The following is a 17,500-nucleotide window of genomic DNA, read 5'->3' as shown; positions in this document are numbered from 1 at the left end:
TCAAATAAGGTCGATCGCGATCTATATATTACTTTTGGGTAATCTTGCAAATGATAATGTTGGAATGTTTACGAAATGAATAAGAATAATTCCTAGTGAGCCGTACCATATCTCCATTTGCTGTTGTTAGATATGCAAAATTTGCCCTCGGAAAAGCGCCTTTGTGGATGTGGCATATACCACTTTCTGAAAATGGTGCCTAATAACAACAACGATAAAGATAATCCATCGAACCGTAATTATGGAGAATAACAACTTCGTATCTTCCGTAAATGTTGTGTTTTACGACGAAATCTGTTTACAATTGTTTTCAGACAATCCTGGACAAAAGTGTTGGGAAGGTAGCGTCACTTTTGAGATAGCCCCCTTCGCCCCCCCCCCCCACCCCCCCCTCCTCCCCCTTCCTTATCAATGTTGGATTTTGCACTAAACAAAATGGTGACTTTTCCTCCAACATCATGGGAATATGGGAGAGGGGGGCCACAAGAGCATGCTATTCCCCAAGTAGTTCAGCCAATAGTTACAATAATCGAATTAGGTGTGAAGTGAAGTGATGTGGGCAACCTTCCCAACAACTTTTGACCAGGATTGTAGGTTTTACCAATGTTTCGAGTTACACGTCCGGCTACGTGCAGGTTACGTGCTTTCAGCCAGTTTGATTTTTAAAAATAAATAGTGTTTCGTTTATGGACTGATAATTTCTTAGGGTGTTTGGTAATGAGTACAAAACTTTGAGGAGGACAAACACATACCAAGAGCAAGCCAGTTTAGGCTCGCGGAGCGTCTAGTTTGTAATAAATACCAGTGATACACAGAGGTTAGGTTCAATTTGCCCAATCTCAAGTGTAAACCTTGTTGCTCTTTCTTAGTGCTTGACTTTATTCATTTTTTAAATTAGAAAACCTTCAAAACCACAACTAATTAAAAAGGAATGCAATTTGTACACGAGCAGGCGGAATTAACTATACTTAGGACATATGTTTTTAGGCAATATTTTTAAGACGGCTTCATTGTATGCAAGCGTACTAAATACACGGTGCTAAGAACGAAGATGGGAAAGTGAAGCGTGCAAACCAAGTCAAGTGTCGCAAACAACCTCGTCCCTAGAAGTTAATATAAGTAACTTTTTCACAGAAAAATGCATTAAGGGAATGCCGAATTTCCGTCAATGTTTTTGGAAATACGAGGACTGATGAGTTTGTAAGACCGACCATGTTAGTTATCTTAGCGTAGTTATCTGTAGGGTTAGCTTTCCCGCGGTAGCCCGCACGCCTTGGTTTAAAGGACCGTGGAAACTTCGGTTTCTGCAGCTATCAGTTAATCCAACAATTTAATTAACTCGCATTTATCTAGGCTGAAGTGTCTACCCCAAGTATTTACCACTAGCTTTCCCGCCTTTGTTGCTGAGAGTTTTATGATCACGTTTCTGTAACTTTTCAAACTCTTTTACCAGCTATAGCTGTATTTGGCACTGATAGCTTACTCTCGAAAGTACTTTACTCAGGAGAACCTTGTAGCACTCACTTATTTGACTAGTTCAGGTGCTGCGCCCTGGTAACCTTATCATACGTCCAGGCTGTCACCTTGTTGTCCTTTATTCTTGGAAGGAAATGTATTGATTAGCCAATCACAGCTCAGCAAATGCATATTAAACGTCAGCTTTTAGCATTTTGATGACAGCGTTGGCTGCCAGCAACGGCAGAGTGCTGAAGTTCCAAGCCAGAATAATGAAGTTAAACCATAGAAGCTGTGGCTACAAAATCTGTCTCGTAACACATATATCACGGACTACAATCGGCCAGTTTTCATGAGCCAATTGTTATTATAAGTGCTTTACATTTGAAACCAGTACAATACTCGAGCTCCCTGCGCATCCAAGGCCTGATCGCTCATTTTTAGAGTATTCATAAATCGACGTCGATATAAATGGCGTGTTTTGAACTGTTTTCAAAGAGTTTACTTACGAAACAATATCGCTAATATCTGTTTAGTTTTCAAATAGAGTGCAAAAGTGGGATTACGCAGGAATGAGCAAATTACGCGATCGCACGTGACTTCAAGTCAATTTCACGTAATCTCGTAATTGTGTAAGGTAAGGACCCGTGAATACCTAAGAGCAAAAAGGGACCTGGCTTCCATACCCAAGGATCCCATGAGATTTCGAAGCAATCTACGTGCAGTAAGAGAAGAAAAACCACACATCTGACTCTAACCATACTTTTATTTTCCTGTGAGCCGCATTACACTTAAGTGCATTTTCAGTTGTCAATTGCACACTAGGCCCAAATAGTGGCTTCTAAAGTAGAGGCTTCTAATAAACCCTGGAAAAGGTGGATTCTGAAGACCAATCTGCTGTTTTCAATAGTTCATCTACCGAAACTACTGGCTGCGGATAATGCAGCAGCTCTAGGGCTCTGGAACTGTGAGGCTTGGTATAACTTATCTGAAGTTGTGATTCTGACCCTCTTAAAGATTCTGTTCTCCTTATGTATTTTCTGAGAATGGTAACTGAACACGATGGTAAATCTTCATAGGCAACTAAAGATAACAGCGGCGTGGTTTGTTTTAACAATGATATCAACTGGAACGTACAGCTGCCAGAGGACACATGCATGTTTGCTAACTTTAGCATGTGAACAGTCTGTGCTTTCTGGCAAAAAGAAAAAACACATTGGTAATTTGACTAATTCTCGTTAGTGAAGAATTCTTTGAAAGAAAGCTTGTTGTCCATTTTGTGCTTCATTATTCAAGGGAAAGGTTCTTTAGAAGAGAGTTCGTTCCTAAACTCCTCTGTCTAGTTTCGTCAAGAGATTATGAAGGTAAGAGAAGTAATCCCTCATACTGGCCCTATTCCCATCGTAATCCCTCTTAAGTTATTTTTAGATCTCCTGCGGGATCCGGTATTCCCACGAGGGTTGACTGATAGCCAATCACATGTCCCCATTTTTACCAATGTTGACAGCTGAGCGAATTCCCACGCAATGATTCGCGTCGTTCGCGATTTACCATCAAACAAAAATGGCGGAGGATGTTGAGACAAACGCGTATATACATTTTGTAGACGAAAGTGACTTGTTGACTACAGATTTAAGCGATTACAACGACTTATGTTTTGAAACCTGTATCTTGGAAGGAACGAGTTATGTAACCGACAGGATTTTGAACAGAATGGCAAATGGAGGACTATAGTCGATAAGTAAGATCTCTCTGACTTTAATAAACGCATTCTCGGTTTCCTTTGCGGGATTAAAATATGATGACTTAATTCTTATATGGTGATAAAGTAGACAGATAGAGCTCTACAACAGTACCAAACATGAAAGGAAAACTTGAATCAAGCGTCCGATAAAAATTTTTGAACCCGTGTTATCGGATTCAAGTAAATTTGCAAAGCACGTATGTTAAATATAGCTGTCTCCTTAAAAAAAGATTTAACACGGTTTCATATATGGCACAACCTTGATGTGGTATCATTGAAAACTAGACAATTAAGCGATTTCAGTTATTGATGTTTGAAGTCTGTTTCTTGAAAGGGTCGAGTTTTATAAGCGACAGAATTTTGCAAACATTGGCAATTCGCAAACTACAGTCAACAAGTAATATATCGCTGACTTGGTTAACGCGTTCTTGATTTTCTTCGCGGGATTAAAATATGGCGACTTAATTCTTAGATATTCATAAATTAGACAGATATCAGACATGAAAAGAAAACTTGAACAGACAGTGCGATAAAAATATTAATGTATGAACAAGTGGTATCGGATGGAAGTCAATTTGCAAAGCACGCATGTTAAATATACCTGCATCTTTCAAAATTATTAAACTCGGTTTCGTACATTGGACAGTGTTGAAATTGGTGTCACTGTAAACAACACAGTTAAGCGATTTGAATGATATATCTTTGCATATTTTATCTTCAAAGTAACGAGTTTTATAGGCGACAGAATTTTGTACACAATGAAATATCAAGTCACCAAGTAACATATTCCTGACTTGTCAACGCGTTCTGGATTTTCTTAGCGGACTTAAACTATGGTGACTTAATTCTATGATATTCATAAATTAGACAGCTAACGCTTTCAAACAGTACCACACATGACAGGAAAATTTCAATTGACCGCACGATAAAAATTTTTAAAACCGTAAGATCGGATTGAAGTCAATTTGCAACGAACGCGTAAAATATAGCTCCCTCTTACAAAATTATTTAACACGGTTTCCTACATTAGACAATCGTAAAATTGGTATCAGAGTGAATTATACAGTTAACCGATTTCCATGATATATGATTGCAAACTGTATCTTGACAGGGTTAGTTTTGTAAGCGACAGAATTTTGTAGACGATGACAAAGTGCGCACTAAAATCGTAGTAGCCAAAACGCGGGGCCGGGGCCGGGGCCGGGGTCGGGGTCGGGGTCGGGGTGTCTTTTTTTTTTTCAAAATCTTTTCGTTTCAATTTATGGAATACACGCTAACTGCCAGACAGAGTCCCATCGTAATATTCACTTCGTTAAAAAAAACCAACAGAATCCCAGTTCCACGATGATCGTCACGCAGTCATGCAACGTTCTCTTTGCTTGTTTGTTCGTGTTGTTGTCAATGTTGTTGTCTGATTTACCACAAACAGTTTGTAGTAAAGTCAGTCGCACAGGAACTTGCTAGCCAGTTCTATTCGGACTTCAAGGGATCGAATCCAATCTTACGAGAAAAAGCACAACCACACTTAAAACAATTTTGCGAAAACAAGCAACTGAGAACGTTTGCGTGACAACCACAGTGGAATTATGGCTGTTCTGCTTCGTTTGAATTGTATTGCAGAGACGTTTTTTTCGAAGTAAACATTAAAATGTGGTTTTAAAATGTGGAGCTCAGCGATTCTTTTGTGTCTCTAGGCGATTCGCACCTATGTACGAGGCACTACTTTAAGGCAAGATCACGCCACTGAGGATCCTGTAGATCTTCAGATTTTTATTCGTACAAGCTGCTCGATCAATATGTCGTTGAACTAGTCGACTGAAAGGAAAATATTACAGAAGTAGATTAATGTTTTGGAATGCCGGCGATAGGCTAAAAGAAGAATGCAACTGATTTCTTGAATATATTACAATTTGTGTCTTCTAATCTACACGATCTTATGGTTTGATTTCTTCTATTGATTGCCTTTAACGTTCTTGATCGGAGGAAAGTGAAAAAGTAATTTGCGCGTTTGCAGTTTCGATTTATATATTTCTGAATTTCTAATTAAATGTCACCTTTCAACTCATGCAAACTTGCTGTGGTAAATAAAATTGCAAATATAGTTCCATACAATAAAACAATTAAGCGACATAACTTAACGCGCGAATCACTTGGTTTAACGTATTAAATTCTTTTCGAAAAGCAAAGCGAATGTCCCCTTCGAAGCTTCCGTACGTTCCTTATATTTTTTGACTGATTTCCAACATAGATGAAGGAAAGATGCCGAACATTAGAAAATAACAGTACGGGAGAATAACTACAAAAATTGAAACGAAAAATTTTGAAAAAAAAAAAGACACCCCGACCCCGACCCCGACCCCGGCCCCGGCCCCGGCCCCGGCCCCGGCCCCGGCCCCGGCCCCGGCCCCGGCCCCGGCCCCGCGTTTTGGCTACTACCCACTAAAATGGACAAGTAACGCAATGCAACCAAGGTAAACATATCTGCATCTGTCAAAATTATTTAACACGGTTTGATACATTGGAAATTCTTCAAATTGGTATCTCTGTAAACTAGACAGTTAAGCAATTCCAAGGCAATTCCAGTGTTTGAAACCTGTATCTTGCAGACAATGAATTTTATCAGGCCATGAAACTCAATTTTGAAAACGGAGAGTGGCATCATACAGAATTTGCTGCACTTTCTCTCCTCCACGAAACTTCCACGTAACGCGCGCGGTAACATTATCCGCGGGAAAATTGATATCATCTAAAAATAACCTAAGAGGGATTATGAGGGATTACTTCTCCTACCTTTATAATCTCTTGGTTTCGTATGGTTTTTGACACGAAATGTGTTACTTGTTTGTACGCACAGAATGAAATTAGAAGGCCTCTAATAGCAAATATTTTGTTTGTTTCAATAAATTTATGGACTGGAAATGGTTTTTGTGAGATTTTTCTGCCTTTGTGGAATTATTGTGTTGTGCAAATTTTAACTATTTGCATACGTCGGTTGAAATTTAATATCACGAGAGCAGTTTCTTGCTGTTTAGTCATTCCGGTGTAAAATGTTGTTAACTTGGGAAGCCGACAATATTTCTTTAAGCTTGTGTAATGCGAATTTAGGTGAGTTTTTTACGTCCTTTACCAAACTTAATTTATGCAACAATTATTCACAAACAAGAGGCGATTGGCATACACCGACCTATATTTGATATTCATACGGGGGTCTTCTCAGAATTGTTATTAAAAGTTCTAATCCTAACCTTAAACGACGTAGCGACGCATTTATTGAAAGCTAACTGTTAAAGTGGGTGCTTAGACTTAGGTGCTGTTTACATGAGAGAACTCATCCCGGGCGGGACTAGTTTCATCCCGGGATGAGTCTCACCTCGGTGTCTGGTCACTTGGCTTTTGGTGTTTATATGATCGCGGGGTGAAATTTGTTCATGCCGGGACGATTTCATCCCGGTCTTCAGCACCGGGACAAAATGTCATCCCGGGATAAAAAATTCATGAATACACTTGATTCTTTTCTGTCCCCGGCCGAAATGACATTTTTCTGTGCCTCCCTACGTATGGCCAGCGGTGAATGATCATACTGTGCATATCAGTTTACGGCAAGGACGGCAACCTCGTTCCCAGGACCTTTTCCCTGGCTTGGGGGTGGGGCGGGATAAGGCCCTGGGATCGGCTGGTCACGTGATCTCAGAACACCCAAATTTCTTGGGTGTACTAAATTATCATACGTTAAACGGAACTTTCAAGATGGCGGCCTCTTCGAGTAAACCAAACTTTTTGTCAGTGCTTCGTCGAATCGAATTTTCTTTAAATAACGGTAATTTTCCTTCTTTAAATTTAAAACCTCTTCAAATGAAGTGTTTCGAATATATGCTGGAAGGTCAGGATGTCATTGGAGTCCTACCTACTGGATTTGGCAAGTCAATGCTCTTTCACCTTCTACCTCATTTCATTCCTGTGAAGACCACCAAGAACATAGTTATTGTGGTATGTCCATTAAATTCCATCATTGAAGATCAGCTGAAAGTCTTAAAAGCTCGAAGGATAACCGCTGATGTCTTACAGCTTGCTGTATACGAGAAGGAACCCGCCGATAACTTGTTCGGAAATCAACAAGAACCAAGCGAGCACGTGGTCCCGGATTCAACGAAGTTTCCTCAAGATGTGGTTAATGGTAACACTTCAATTGTATTCGCCCATCCAGAGCTACGACAAAATCCTTGTACCCATTGCCAATGAACTGGCAATTCAAAGAGAAAACTACCCAATGACAATCATTTATTTAAAACTGAAATACTGCGGATATGCTTATGGCTTATTGAAAGACAAACAGTGCGTTGGAGAAACATCAGAACCCAGTGCAAGACTGTTTGCACAGTTTTATGCCCCCCAGACGAGTCGCATGAAGAAAGAACAATCGAGGGTGAGGGTGCTATTTGCAACATCAGCTCTTGGCATGGGGGTTGATGCTCCTTATGTAACCAACATCATTCATATAACTCCACCAAGTAGCCTTGAAGCTTACATGCAAGAAATTGGTCGTGCTGGCCGTACAGGACTTTCATCATGTGCTACCCTTTATTACAATAACTCTGACACTGCAAATAATAAAAAACATGTAGAAGAATCAATGAAATCATATTGCAGATCAGAAGACACTTCTCAAAGGAAACTCCTCCTTGATTACTTTGGATTCTCCAGTGTTCAACAAAAGGGCTGTTGCTGCATATGCGATGGCAAATTCAAAAGAACTGAAGAGGATCTCCCCCAAGCTATTAGAAACAAGGTCATATTTCTACCTAACAGTAACCGTGCTATCCTTGAAAGGTTAATCAAGAGTGCAATTTCTGACCATGAGTCCCAAGCGACATCAGAGGGTTCAATGCTATTTGACATTTCTGTAGATAAGGATCTGGCTGCAAAGGTTATGGAGGGAGTGGAATTTGTTGCATTGGAAGCAGACTTGTTGAAATCATTCGGCATATGGGATGAAACCTGTTCTTCTCAAATCTTTTCGCTTATATCTGAACACACTGCTATATGTACAACTGAAACGGACTCCGACAATGATTAGAACATCAACATAATGTGCTCTGTTCACTTATATCTGAGCACACTCCTCACGACATGTTGAACTGAAATGAACTCTGAAGATTAGAACATCAACATAAATTGTAGATACTGTAAACTACTGATTGTGATTTATTCTCTTAAACACAAGACTGATTCAATGATATTTAATTATTTCTGTTGTTAAAATAACACTGATCAGTTTGTCTTTGCTTATATCTGAGCACAATACTGTGTGGAACTGAAATGAACTCTGATGATAATCAGAACATCATCATAAATTGTGAACACTGTGAACAGCTGTAGATATATCTGGATTTACTCTCTTAGTACACACTACTGATATTTAATTATTTCTGTTGTTACCATGACACTGATCAGTATCTGAGCGCAATAATATGCGTAGAACTGAAATGAGTGCCTCTAATGATCAGAACCTCATCATAAAATATAAATACTGTGAACTACTGTAGAAATATCCTGATTTACTCTCTTAAAACACACCAGTGGTATTTAATTATTTCCATGTTGTTTCCATGGCAGGGCTCCAAATTAATGCTCGCAAACTCACAAAATGCGAGTGATTTTGATAATCTGCAAGTGAGAAAAATATCCACTAGTAAATGTTTGCAAGTTAGAATCATCCATGTCTTGCAAACATTTGGAAATAATTGGCTAGTGGTCTCACCGGTTTTCTAGAGGAAAACTTCTTACCACTTTGCAAGTAGACTAAAAAGTCAAGTTTGAGCCCTGGTTTCCATGACACTGATTAGTTTGTCTTCATCTTTTCACACATATATCTGAGCACAATAATATAAGTAGGACTAAAATGAACTCTGATGATGATCAGAACATCATTATAACTTGAAAATACTGTGAACTGCTGTTGATACATCTGGATTTACTCTCTAAATACACTCTATTGATATTTAATTATTTCTGCTGTTACCATGACACTGATCAGTATGATATCTGAGCACAATAATATGTGTAGAACTGAAATGAACTCTGGAGATGATCAGAACATCATCATAATAATTGTAAATACTGTGAGCTGCTGTAGATATACCGTATCTGGATTTACTCTCTTTATACACACCATTGATATTTAATTTTTTCTGTTGTTACTATGACACTGATCAGTATCTGGGCACAATAATATGTGTAGAACTGACGTGAACTCTGGAGATGATCAGAACATCATCATAACAATTGTAAATACTGTGAGCTGCTGTAGATATATCTGGATTTACTCTTTGAAAACACACTATTGATATTTAATTATTTCTGTTGTTACCATGACACTGATCAGTATCTGAGCTTAGTACTATACAACTGTATGTAGAACTGAAATGAACTCTGATGACGATCAGAACATCATCACAAATTGTAAATATTGTGAACTGCTGTTTATATATCTGGATTTACTCTCTGAAAACACACTATTAATATTTCATTTTTTCTGTTGTTACCATGACACTGAACAGTATCTGAGCACAATACTATAATTATGTAGCACTGAAATGAACCCTGCTCATGATCAGAACATCATCATCAAAATTATTGTAAACACTGCAAACTTTGAATTACTCTCTTAAAATACACTATTGATATTTAATTAAATTCTGTTGTTACCATGACATTGATCAGTTTCTTTAAACATTTTGTTCTTTTTTTGTTTATATCTGTGCTGAATTAACTGAATTGAACTTCGCTGATGATTACAACATCAAAATATCTTAAATTGTAATCCTTGATAAACGCTTCGACGGCTGAAGCGAAGAAGGTGAAAGCTGTACGCTTCGCTTGACAGCATATTCTGCGCTTTGATCCGACAGCGTATTCTCTATGGATTGAGCTCTCTGAATAAACTGTTCCATCTTGTTTACGAATGAAACACAACTCCTACACAAGACCTTTGATCTTGTATCGTCCTCCGAAATTTTTATGCCACAGGTTTTATGGACTTTGGCACACAGATCTTTTCCTGAACCAGCTTTGCTGAATATTCGTAGCATATAGCGACTCTCATGAGAATCACCACAGAGTCGGCAAGCTGGATTTCGAGGAGAAACCTTCGTCGGAGTGGACATACTTTCCGCCATTTTGATTTCGGCATAATGCATAAATTAGCTTTATTTCGCCAAGATTCGCATAAATTATTTAAAAACGATCAACCAATCAATATAAAGGATTCACTGGCCGATCCCAGGGCCTTTTCCCGCCCCACCCCCAAGCCAGGGAAAAGGTCCTGGGAACGAGGTTGCATCATTTACACATTGTGTAATGGTCATGATACGTCATGTGCGGTCACCAAGTGGAAGGACCAAAAACGATCTGCCATAGTGAAAACAATTTGTAAACAAGCAGCAGATGACCAGTAAAACTGGTCGAAAAGTCGGTTTTAAACATATTTTAACCTCGGAAATTCCCGCAAACAATTCAAATTTTAATTTTTATAGAGAAGAGAGGTGAAAGTTTCAGAAATACGAGTGCAATTTTTTTTTTAATAGTTCTAAGGGTCCTCCACTTTTATAACTATGAGGATATTATGAAACTCTGTTAATTCCTGTTTCCATGCTAGAACACTTCTTTTTTTTTTATGATCACAATACAGCGAAGTTTCTTTATCAAAGCTCGAAAAGACAATGCATGTCTTTAAACTGCATTTGGTCATTAATACACAAAATTTTGTTTTTGATTTCTCCTAATGTTTTCCATAGAACTAGCAAATCCACTGTTATCGATTTTTGTCTTTCATTCATTGCTCTGAGTCGTTAACGGATTCCTTTTAGGACAATTGGGATTAACTTTCCTGCTCTTGTCTAAGTAGAACCGAGTACAACGACGATCAGTGAATTCTGAGAAGGAAACGGCAATTAAAACTAAAATGACATTGATTTTAATGTTCTTGTTTAATTCAGATTTCCTACTCATTTCTAATTTTGTGTTCATTTCTAGATATCTTGATAAAAATAAAATAAGTCAACTCGCAGAAAACGTTTTCTCAGGACTCACGGGTCTGCATTGGCTGTAAGTATATTGCCTTAAAAAAACTTTTAAAATATGACACGGCTTTGTGCCTCTCCACTCCACAAATAATTGTGCGACTTAGTTACAAAGTGACTCACACGGCTAAGTTAAATAAAGTCTTTACAGTAATGAACCCTTTCAGGTCAAAAATTAAAGTGCATTTGAACCTTAGCCTTTTAAGATAAACACTAAATGTTATTCTAGTCTGTCATTTTGGTTCTTTCTGTGGAACCTTTGATTTGATCTTAGCCAAGATCCCTTTTTCTAATGAAGAAGCACATAAAACAATCATAATAATTGCTGCTGACAAACATGGATTTTCGACTCAACGAAATGACAGTATCTCCAACGGAATGGTAATTATATCTACTAAGTAAATAAAAACAGGACATTATGAAAGTTTATGAATTCCTATTTCCATGCTAAGATAATTCGTTTTTGTCTTTATGATCGCGGTACAGTGAGCTTTCTTCATCAAGACTCAATAAAGCAATGCATGACTTTAGACTGCATTTGGTCAGTAAAATCCTATTTTTTCTTTAAGATTTTCCTATTTTTTTTCATAAACTAGCAAATCCACAGTTATCCATTTTTTTCTTTGATTTGATCGGTCTGGGTAGTTCATGGACTCCTTTTGGGACAATTGGGATTAATTTTACTGCTCTTGTCTAAATAGAATCGAGTACAACGTCGATCCGGGAATGCTAAGAACAAAACGCCATGCAATTAAAACTAAAATGGTATTAATTGCATTGTTCTTCTTTAATTTGAATTTAGTGCTTATTTCTAATGTTATTTTCATTTCAAGAGATCTCACGGAGAATGAAATAACTCAACTCCAAAATGGCACTTTCTCAGGACTTACACGTCTATCTTCCCTGTAAGTGGATTGCCTTAAGTACACTTTTAACTTAATATGACACAAATAACTGTGTAACTTTGCTACGAAGTGACTCACACAGCTGAGTTAAATAGACCTCATTCCAAAATGGACGTCATTTAAATATTCTCTCGTTTTTATTCAAATTAGCCCGTGCTGCCTCGTTCTTGAGCTGAAAATTCAACAGATTAAGAGAGCTTTAGCAAAAACAACGGCTACGGTTACGGCTACGAGAACGTCACAAATTTGCATATTTTGTGGGCAAAAACAATAGCTTTGCACGCCCTGCACGTGCGTTTTCCTCGTTTGTTCATTTCTTTGCCGTCGTCAGCAAAACAACAACGTGAAATAGCGAAATCCGAGGTTTTATAGAGGTCGTCAGCACTTGAGGATAAATTTTCATTTTCTCCACTAAATTAAGACTGACCCAAGCCGAAGGACCAAAAAAGATCCGCCATATTGATAACATTTTCTAAACAACCTTAAGAAGACCAGTAAAACTGGTCGAAATGTCGGTTTTAAACTATTTTAACCTCGGAAATTCCCAGAAACAATTCACGTTTTAATTTTCATAGAGATGAGAGGTGAAAGTTTCAGAAATACGAGTACAAAAAATTATTTTATAGTTCTAGGGGTCCTCCACTCTTAGAACTGTCAGGATGTTACGAAAAATTCCTGTTTGTATGCGAGAACAATTCCTTTTTTTATATGATCACAATACAGTGAACATCCTTTATCAAAGCTCGATAAAACTATGCATGTCCTTTAAACTGCATTTGGTCATTAAAGTCTTTAATTTTGTTTTTTGCTTTTCCTAATGTTTTCCATAGAACTAGCAAACCCACTGTTATCAATAAGGCGGATCTTTTTTGTTTGTTCTGCTTGGTGCCGGCAAATGACGTATCATTAACTTTACACTACGTGTAAATGATGTGAAATTACGCGGGAAATGAACGAAAAAGACTGTAGTAGACAGTAAATTATCGTAAAAGTAAACGTACTTGACAGGCCTCTGACTGCAATTCCAAAGCAATTTGACATCATTTACAACCTCGTTCCCAGGACCTTTTCCCTGGCTTGGGGGTGGGGCGGGAAAAGGCCCTGGGATCGGCTGGTCACGTGATCTCAGAACACCCAAATTTCTTGGGTGTACTAAATTGCTTGGAGACAAGGGTATACAGAAAACCAACTGACACCGGATTATTGCTGCATTACAAGAGCCACGTCGATGTTAGATACAAGAAGTCATTGCTAAAAACAATGCTGGATCGTGCCTTTAAAGTGTCATCTACCTGGAAACTGTTCCACCTGGAATGTGACCGTCTCACACAAACGTTCTCCCGACTTCAGTACCCAGCCCAACTGCTGCAATCGACCATCAGTAATTTTGTCACCAAGAAAGTTTCCGACGAGGCAATTTCCACACGAGCATGTAACGTGAATGAAGCGCCTGTCAGAATAGTGTTACCTTTCAAAGATCAGAGATCGGCTAATTCAGCGCGAAGGCAACTTGGGGAACTGGGCCGAAAAATTGGAATTGATATTCACGCCGTGTATACAAGCCGTAAGATTGGACACCATATCAAACCGAAAGAAAAGAAGCCGCCTATCATAAACCAGCAACGCGTTGTTTACCATTACAAGTGTGGTTTGTGCGATGCAAACTATGTCGGGTATACGTGCCGACACCTCTATCAGCGCGTCGAGGAACACATGAAAGGATCGTCTTCAATCGGGAATCACATTAAAGAGCAACATGGAACAGTCCCGAGTGACATATATCGTGATTTTAAGATCTTGAGAAAGTGCGAAAGTAAATTCGATTGCCTCATCTACGAAATGCTTTTTATAAAGGAGCTTAAACCAACTTTAAACAAACAGTCAGATTCAATCCGTGCGAAGTTATTTATATAGTTCTTTATAGCGTTTTGGTATCTTAACACTTACGCTTTAGCGTTTTAACCAACAGTCATGTAGATTTAATCCGTGCAAGTTATTTATATAGTATTTTAATATTTTAACACTTACATTTTAGCGCTTGTATTTACATATTTTATCTTTGGACATTCTCACGTCTTAATTTGTACTTTCAAGATGGCGGCCTCTTCGAGTAAACCAAACTTTTTGTCAGTGCTTCGTCGAATCGAATTTTCTTTCAATAACGGTAATTTTCCTTCTTTAAATTTAAAACCTCTTCAAATGAAGTGTTTCGAATGTATGCTGGAAGGTCAGGATGTCATTGGAGTCCTACCTACTGGATTTGGCAAGTCAATGCTCTTTCACCTTCTACCTCATTTCATTCCTGTGAAGACCACCAAGAACATAGTTATTGTGGTATGTCCATTAAATTCCACCATTGAAGATCAGCTGAAAGTCTTAAAAGCTCGAAGGATAACCGCTGATGTCTTACAGCTTGCTGTATACGAGAAGGAACCCGCCGATAACTTGTTCGGAAATCAACAAGAACCAAGCGAGCACGTGGTCCCGGATTCAACGAAGTTTCCTCAAGATGTGGTTAATGGTAACACTTCAATTGTATTCGCCCATCCAGAGCTACGACAAAATCCTTGTACCCATTGCCAATGAACTGGCAATTCAAAGAGAAAACTACCCAATGACAATCATTTATTTAAAACTGAAATACTGCGGATATGCTTATGGCTTATTTGAAAGAGTATTGAAAGACAAACAGTGCGTTGGAGAAACATCAGAACCCAGTGCAAGACTGTTTGCACAGTTTCATGCGCCCCAGACGAGTCGCATGAAGAAAGACATAATATCAGAAATAAAGAAAGAACAATCGAGGGTGAGGGTGCTATTTGCAACATCAGCTCTTGGCATGGGGGTTGATGCTCCTTATGTAACCAACATCATTCATATAACTCCACCAAGTAGCCTTGAAGCTTACATGCAAGAAATTGGTCGTGCTGGCCGTACAGGACTTTCATCATGTGCTACCCTTTATTACAATAATTCTGACACTGCAAATAATAAAAAAACATGTAGAAGAATCAATGAAATCATATTGCAGATCAGAAGACACTCCTCCTTGATTACTTTGGATTCTCCAGTGTTCAACAAAAGGGCTGTTGCTGCATATGCGATGGCAAATTCAAAAGAACTGAAGAGGATCTCCCCCAAGCTATTAGAAACAAGGTCAGATTTCTACCTAAAAGTAACCGTGCTATCCTTGAAAGGTTAGTCAAGAGTGCAATTGCTGACCATGAGTCCCAAGCGACATCAGAGGGTTCAATGCTATTTGACATTTTTGTAGATAAGGATCTGGCTGCAAAGGTTATGGAGGGAGTGGAATTTGTTGCATCAGAAGCAGACTTGTTGAAATCATTCGGCAGAGAGAGGAGCCTGAAACGAAGTCGACCATTTCCAGTTGTGTGCATAGTTACCTGACCTTTGTATGAAAGTGAGGCTAGAGTTGACCTCATTTTGAAATTAAACATGCATCAATGCCGTTGTTTGATAGCTGAACTGTACATAAAATATTTAAACGGAGTGTTATAGAGTGTTTTTACTCACGTGATCAGTAACCTTCCTTTTCCACCGAAACAAAGGAAAACATTTGCACGTTAAGAGAGCGTAATTCTCAGAGGATCAGTTAACGTTGGGGAGATCAACATGGCCGCCGCTCTTTTGTTTAGGGACACCAACGTGGCCGCCGTGACGCCGCGTGAAAACACCCTATTGAACCCATAATAACCATTGCAAGGAGACTTCCGTATGAATAGCAAATATAGGTCGGTTGGTGTACGGGTCCCGCCCTAATAGCGGCGTCGCAGACAGACTAATCCACCGGTATAGTAAGTCTGCGCAACTGCACCGAAAAGCTTGTCCAGAATTTACAGGGATTCCTGTATCCCTTTCTGATTGGATGGATTCTTACGGGCTTTGGGATTCGACGCACACTTACTTGACAAGTCACGCATCCGTTATTTGCATGAGAGAAAAAGTGCTTTGCATTTAAACAGCTAAAGGTCAAAAGTAAATAGGCGCTGTTTAATTATTTTGTTTATTTAAGAATCATGAAAGGGAATTGCTTGCGAAGAGATGGGAACAGTTCGACACACTTGCCGAAATTGAGAGTTCGAATTTTGTCTTCTTTTTTTTTTGCAACACAATAACAGTGCATAAATATTTCTGGTGTTCACGGTTTTCGGACTGTCTCAGTGACAAATACAAGAAACTACAAACAAGAAATTCCGACAGCGAGTTTTCCTGCTCAGATAGGAGCCAAGCAACTTAAAACTGATCTTTTAGGGCTTTGAACTCTCTTTCCAACTTTTCATTAAAATGATTGCGTGATTTGTTGAGTGAGTAAATTTCCAATTACAGAGTGCGTAAGATTCTAGCCAATCAGACAGGGGTACAGAAATCTCGGCAAAACTGCGAGATATCAGAACAAGCTTTTGGGATCCGTTGCGCAGACGGAGTTTTTCTAGGGTTTGACTTGGGTTTCGAGTTACATGTCCGGCTGCGTGCAGTCTACGTGCAAATAGTCAGTTTGATTTTAAAAATAAATAGTGTTTCGTTTCCAGACCGATAATTTGTTAGGGTGTTTGGCAATGAGTACAAGAATTTGTGGAGGACAAACACATACCAAGCGCTGCCTAGTTTACGCTCATGGAGCGGCTACAACAAGTTGCAAAAATAGTGGAGACACTTCACCTTCTTGGGGCGTTATTAATTTACCTATTAACTCTCACACTGCAGCTCCCCCCTTCCCCCTAACCATATCAGTGTTGCTAGCAACTTCGTCCCTCGCAGTTAGTTTAAAAAGCCGCCGATGTTGTTGGAAACACGAGGACCGTTTGAGCGGTTATTTCTGATAAGTTTGTAATACCGACCATGTTAGTTATCTTACTGTAGATATCTGTAGGGCTAGCTTTCCCGTGTTAGCCAGCACGGATTTGGTGTAAATGACCGCGGAAACTTCGGTTTCCGATGCTATCAGTTAATCCAACAATTTGATTAACTCGCATTTATCTAGGCTGAAGTGTCTACCGCACGTTCGGACGAATTTTCTTAATGAATGCTGGAGAAAAACATTATTCTATAAATTGCATTTTTCTGTGAGAACGTTTACCATATTTGGAGTATTCTTGATTTCATAATATTATCATTATCATTATGATAGTCTTCATCACTATCATTATCATTATTATTATTGTTGTCTTCAAAACTAGCACACTGTCCTGTATTTTCTCTTTGATTTCATGTGAGGTTCCACATACCTTTTTCAGTCTTAGCTTTGCAGAAGGTTCCTCATACATTACTTTCCATGCTTATTGACCATCTAAAGCGTG

General features: G+C 38.8%; 2 protein-coding genes and 1 pseudogene across 2 annotated transcripts; all 3 read left to right on the top strand.

Moving 5' to 3' along the window:
- The first annotated feature begins 7,253 nt into the window (after positions 1–7,253).
- LOC138036271 (uncharacterized) lies at positions 7,254–8,586 on the top strand. The gene has a single exon (XM_068882609.1). It carries the CDS (start codon positions 7,254–7,256, stop codon positions 8,271–8,273), a length of 1,020 nt encoding a protein of 339 aa, XP_068738710.1. The 3' UTR covers positions 8,274–8,586.
- A 3,208-nt stretch (positions 8,587–11,794) lies between these two features.
- LOC138036270 (uncharacterized) lies at positions 11,795–14,096 on the top strand. Its single transcript, XM_068882608.1, has 2 exons — positions 11,795–11,818; positions 13,245–14,096. The coding sequence occupies exons 1-2, from the start codon at positions 11,795–11,797 to the stop codon at positions 14,094–14,096; spliced, it is 876 nt and encodes a 291-aa protein (XP_068738709.1).
- A 180-nt stretch (positions 14,097–14,276) lies between these two features.
- On the top strand, positions 14,277–15,590 carry LOC138036269 (ATP-dependent DNA helicase RecQ-like; annotated as a pseudogene).
- Positions 15,591–17,500: the final 1,910 nt, after the last annotated feature.

Source organism: Montipora capricornis, unplaced genomic scaffold (genome assembly GCF_036669925.1).
Source record: "Montipora capricornis isolate CH-2021 unplaced genomic scaffold, ASM3666992v2 scaffold_475, whole genome shotgun sequence".
Taxonomy (NCBI): Eukaryota; Metazoa; Cnidaria; class Anthozoa; order Scleractinia; family Acroporidae; genus Montipora; species Montipora capricornis.
The sequence above is the reverse complement of the archived record's forward strand: the minus strand, read 5'-3'. Positions and strand labels throughout refer to the sequence as shown.

Coding starts and splice junctions, on each gene's coding strand:
- LOC138036271 (XM_068882609.1), top strand. CDS start 7,254: ATGTCTTACAGCTTGCTGTATACGAGAAGGAACCCGCCGATAACTTGT.
- LOC138036270 (XM_068882608.1), top strand. CDS start 11,795: ATGCATGACTTTAGACTGCATTTG. Junction 11,819..13,244: donor ATGACTTTAGACTGCATTTG/GTCAGTAAAATC, acceptor CCTCGTTCCCAG/GACCTTTTCCCTGGCTTGGG.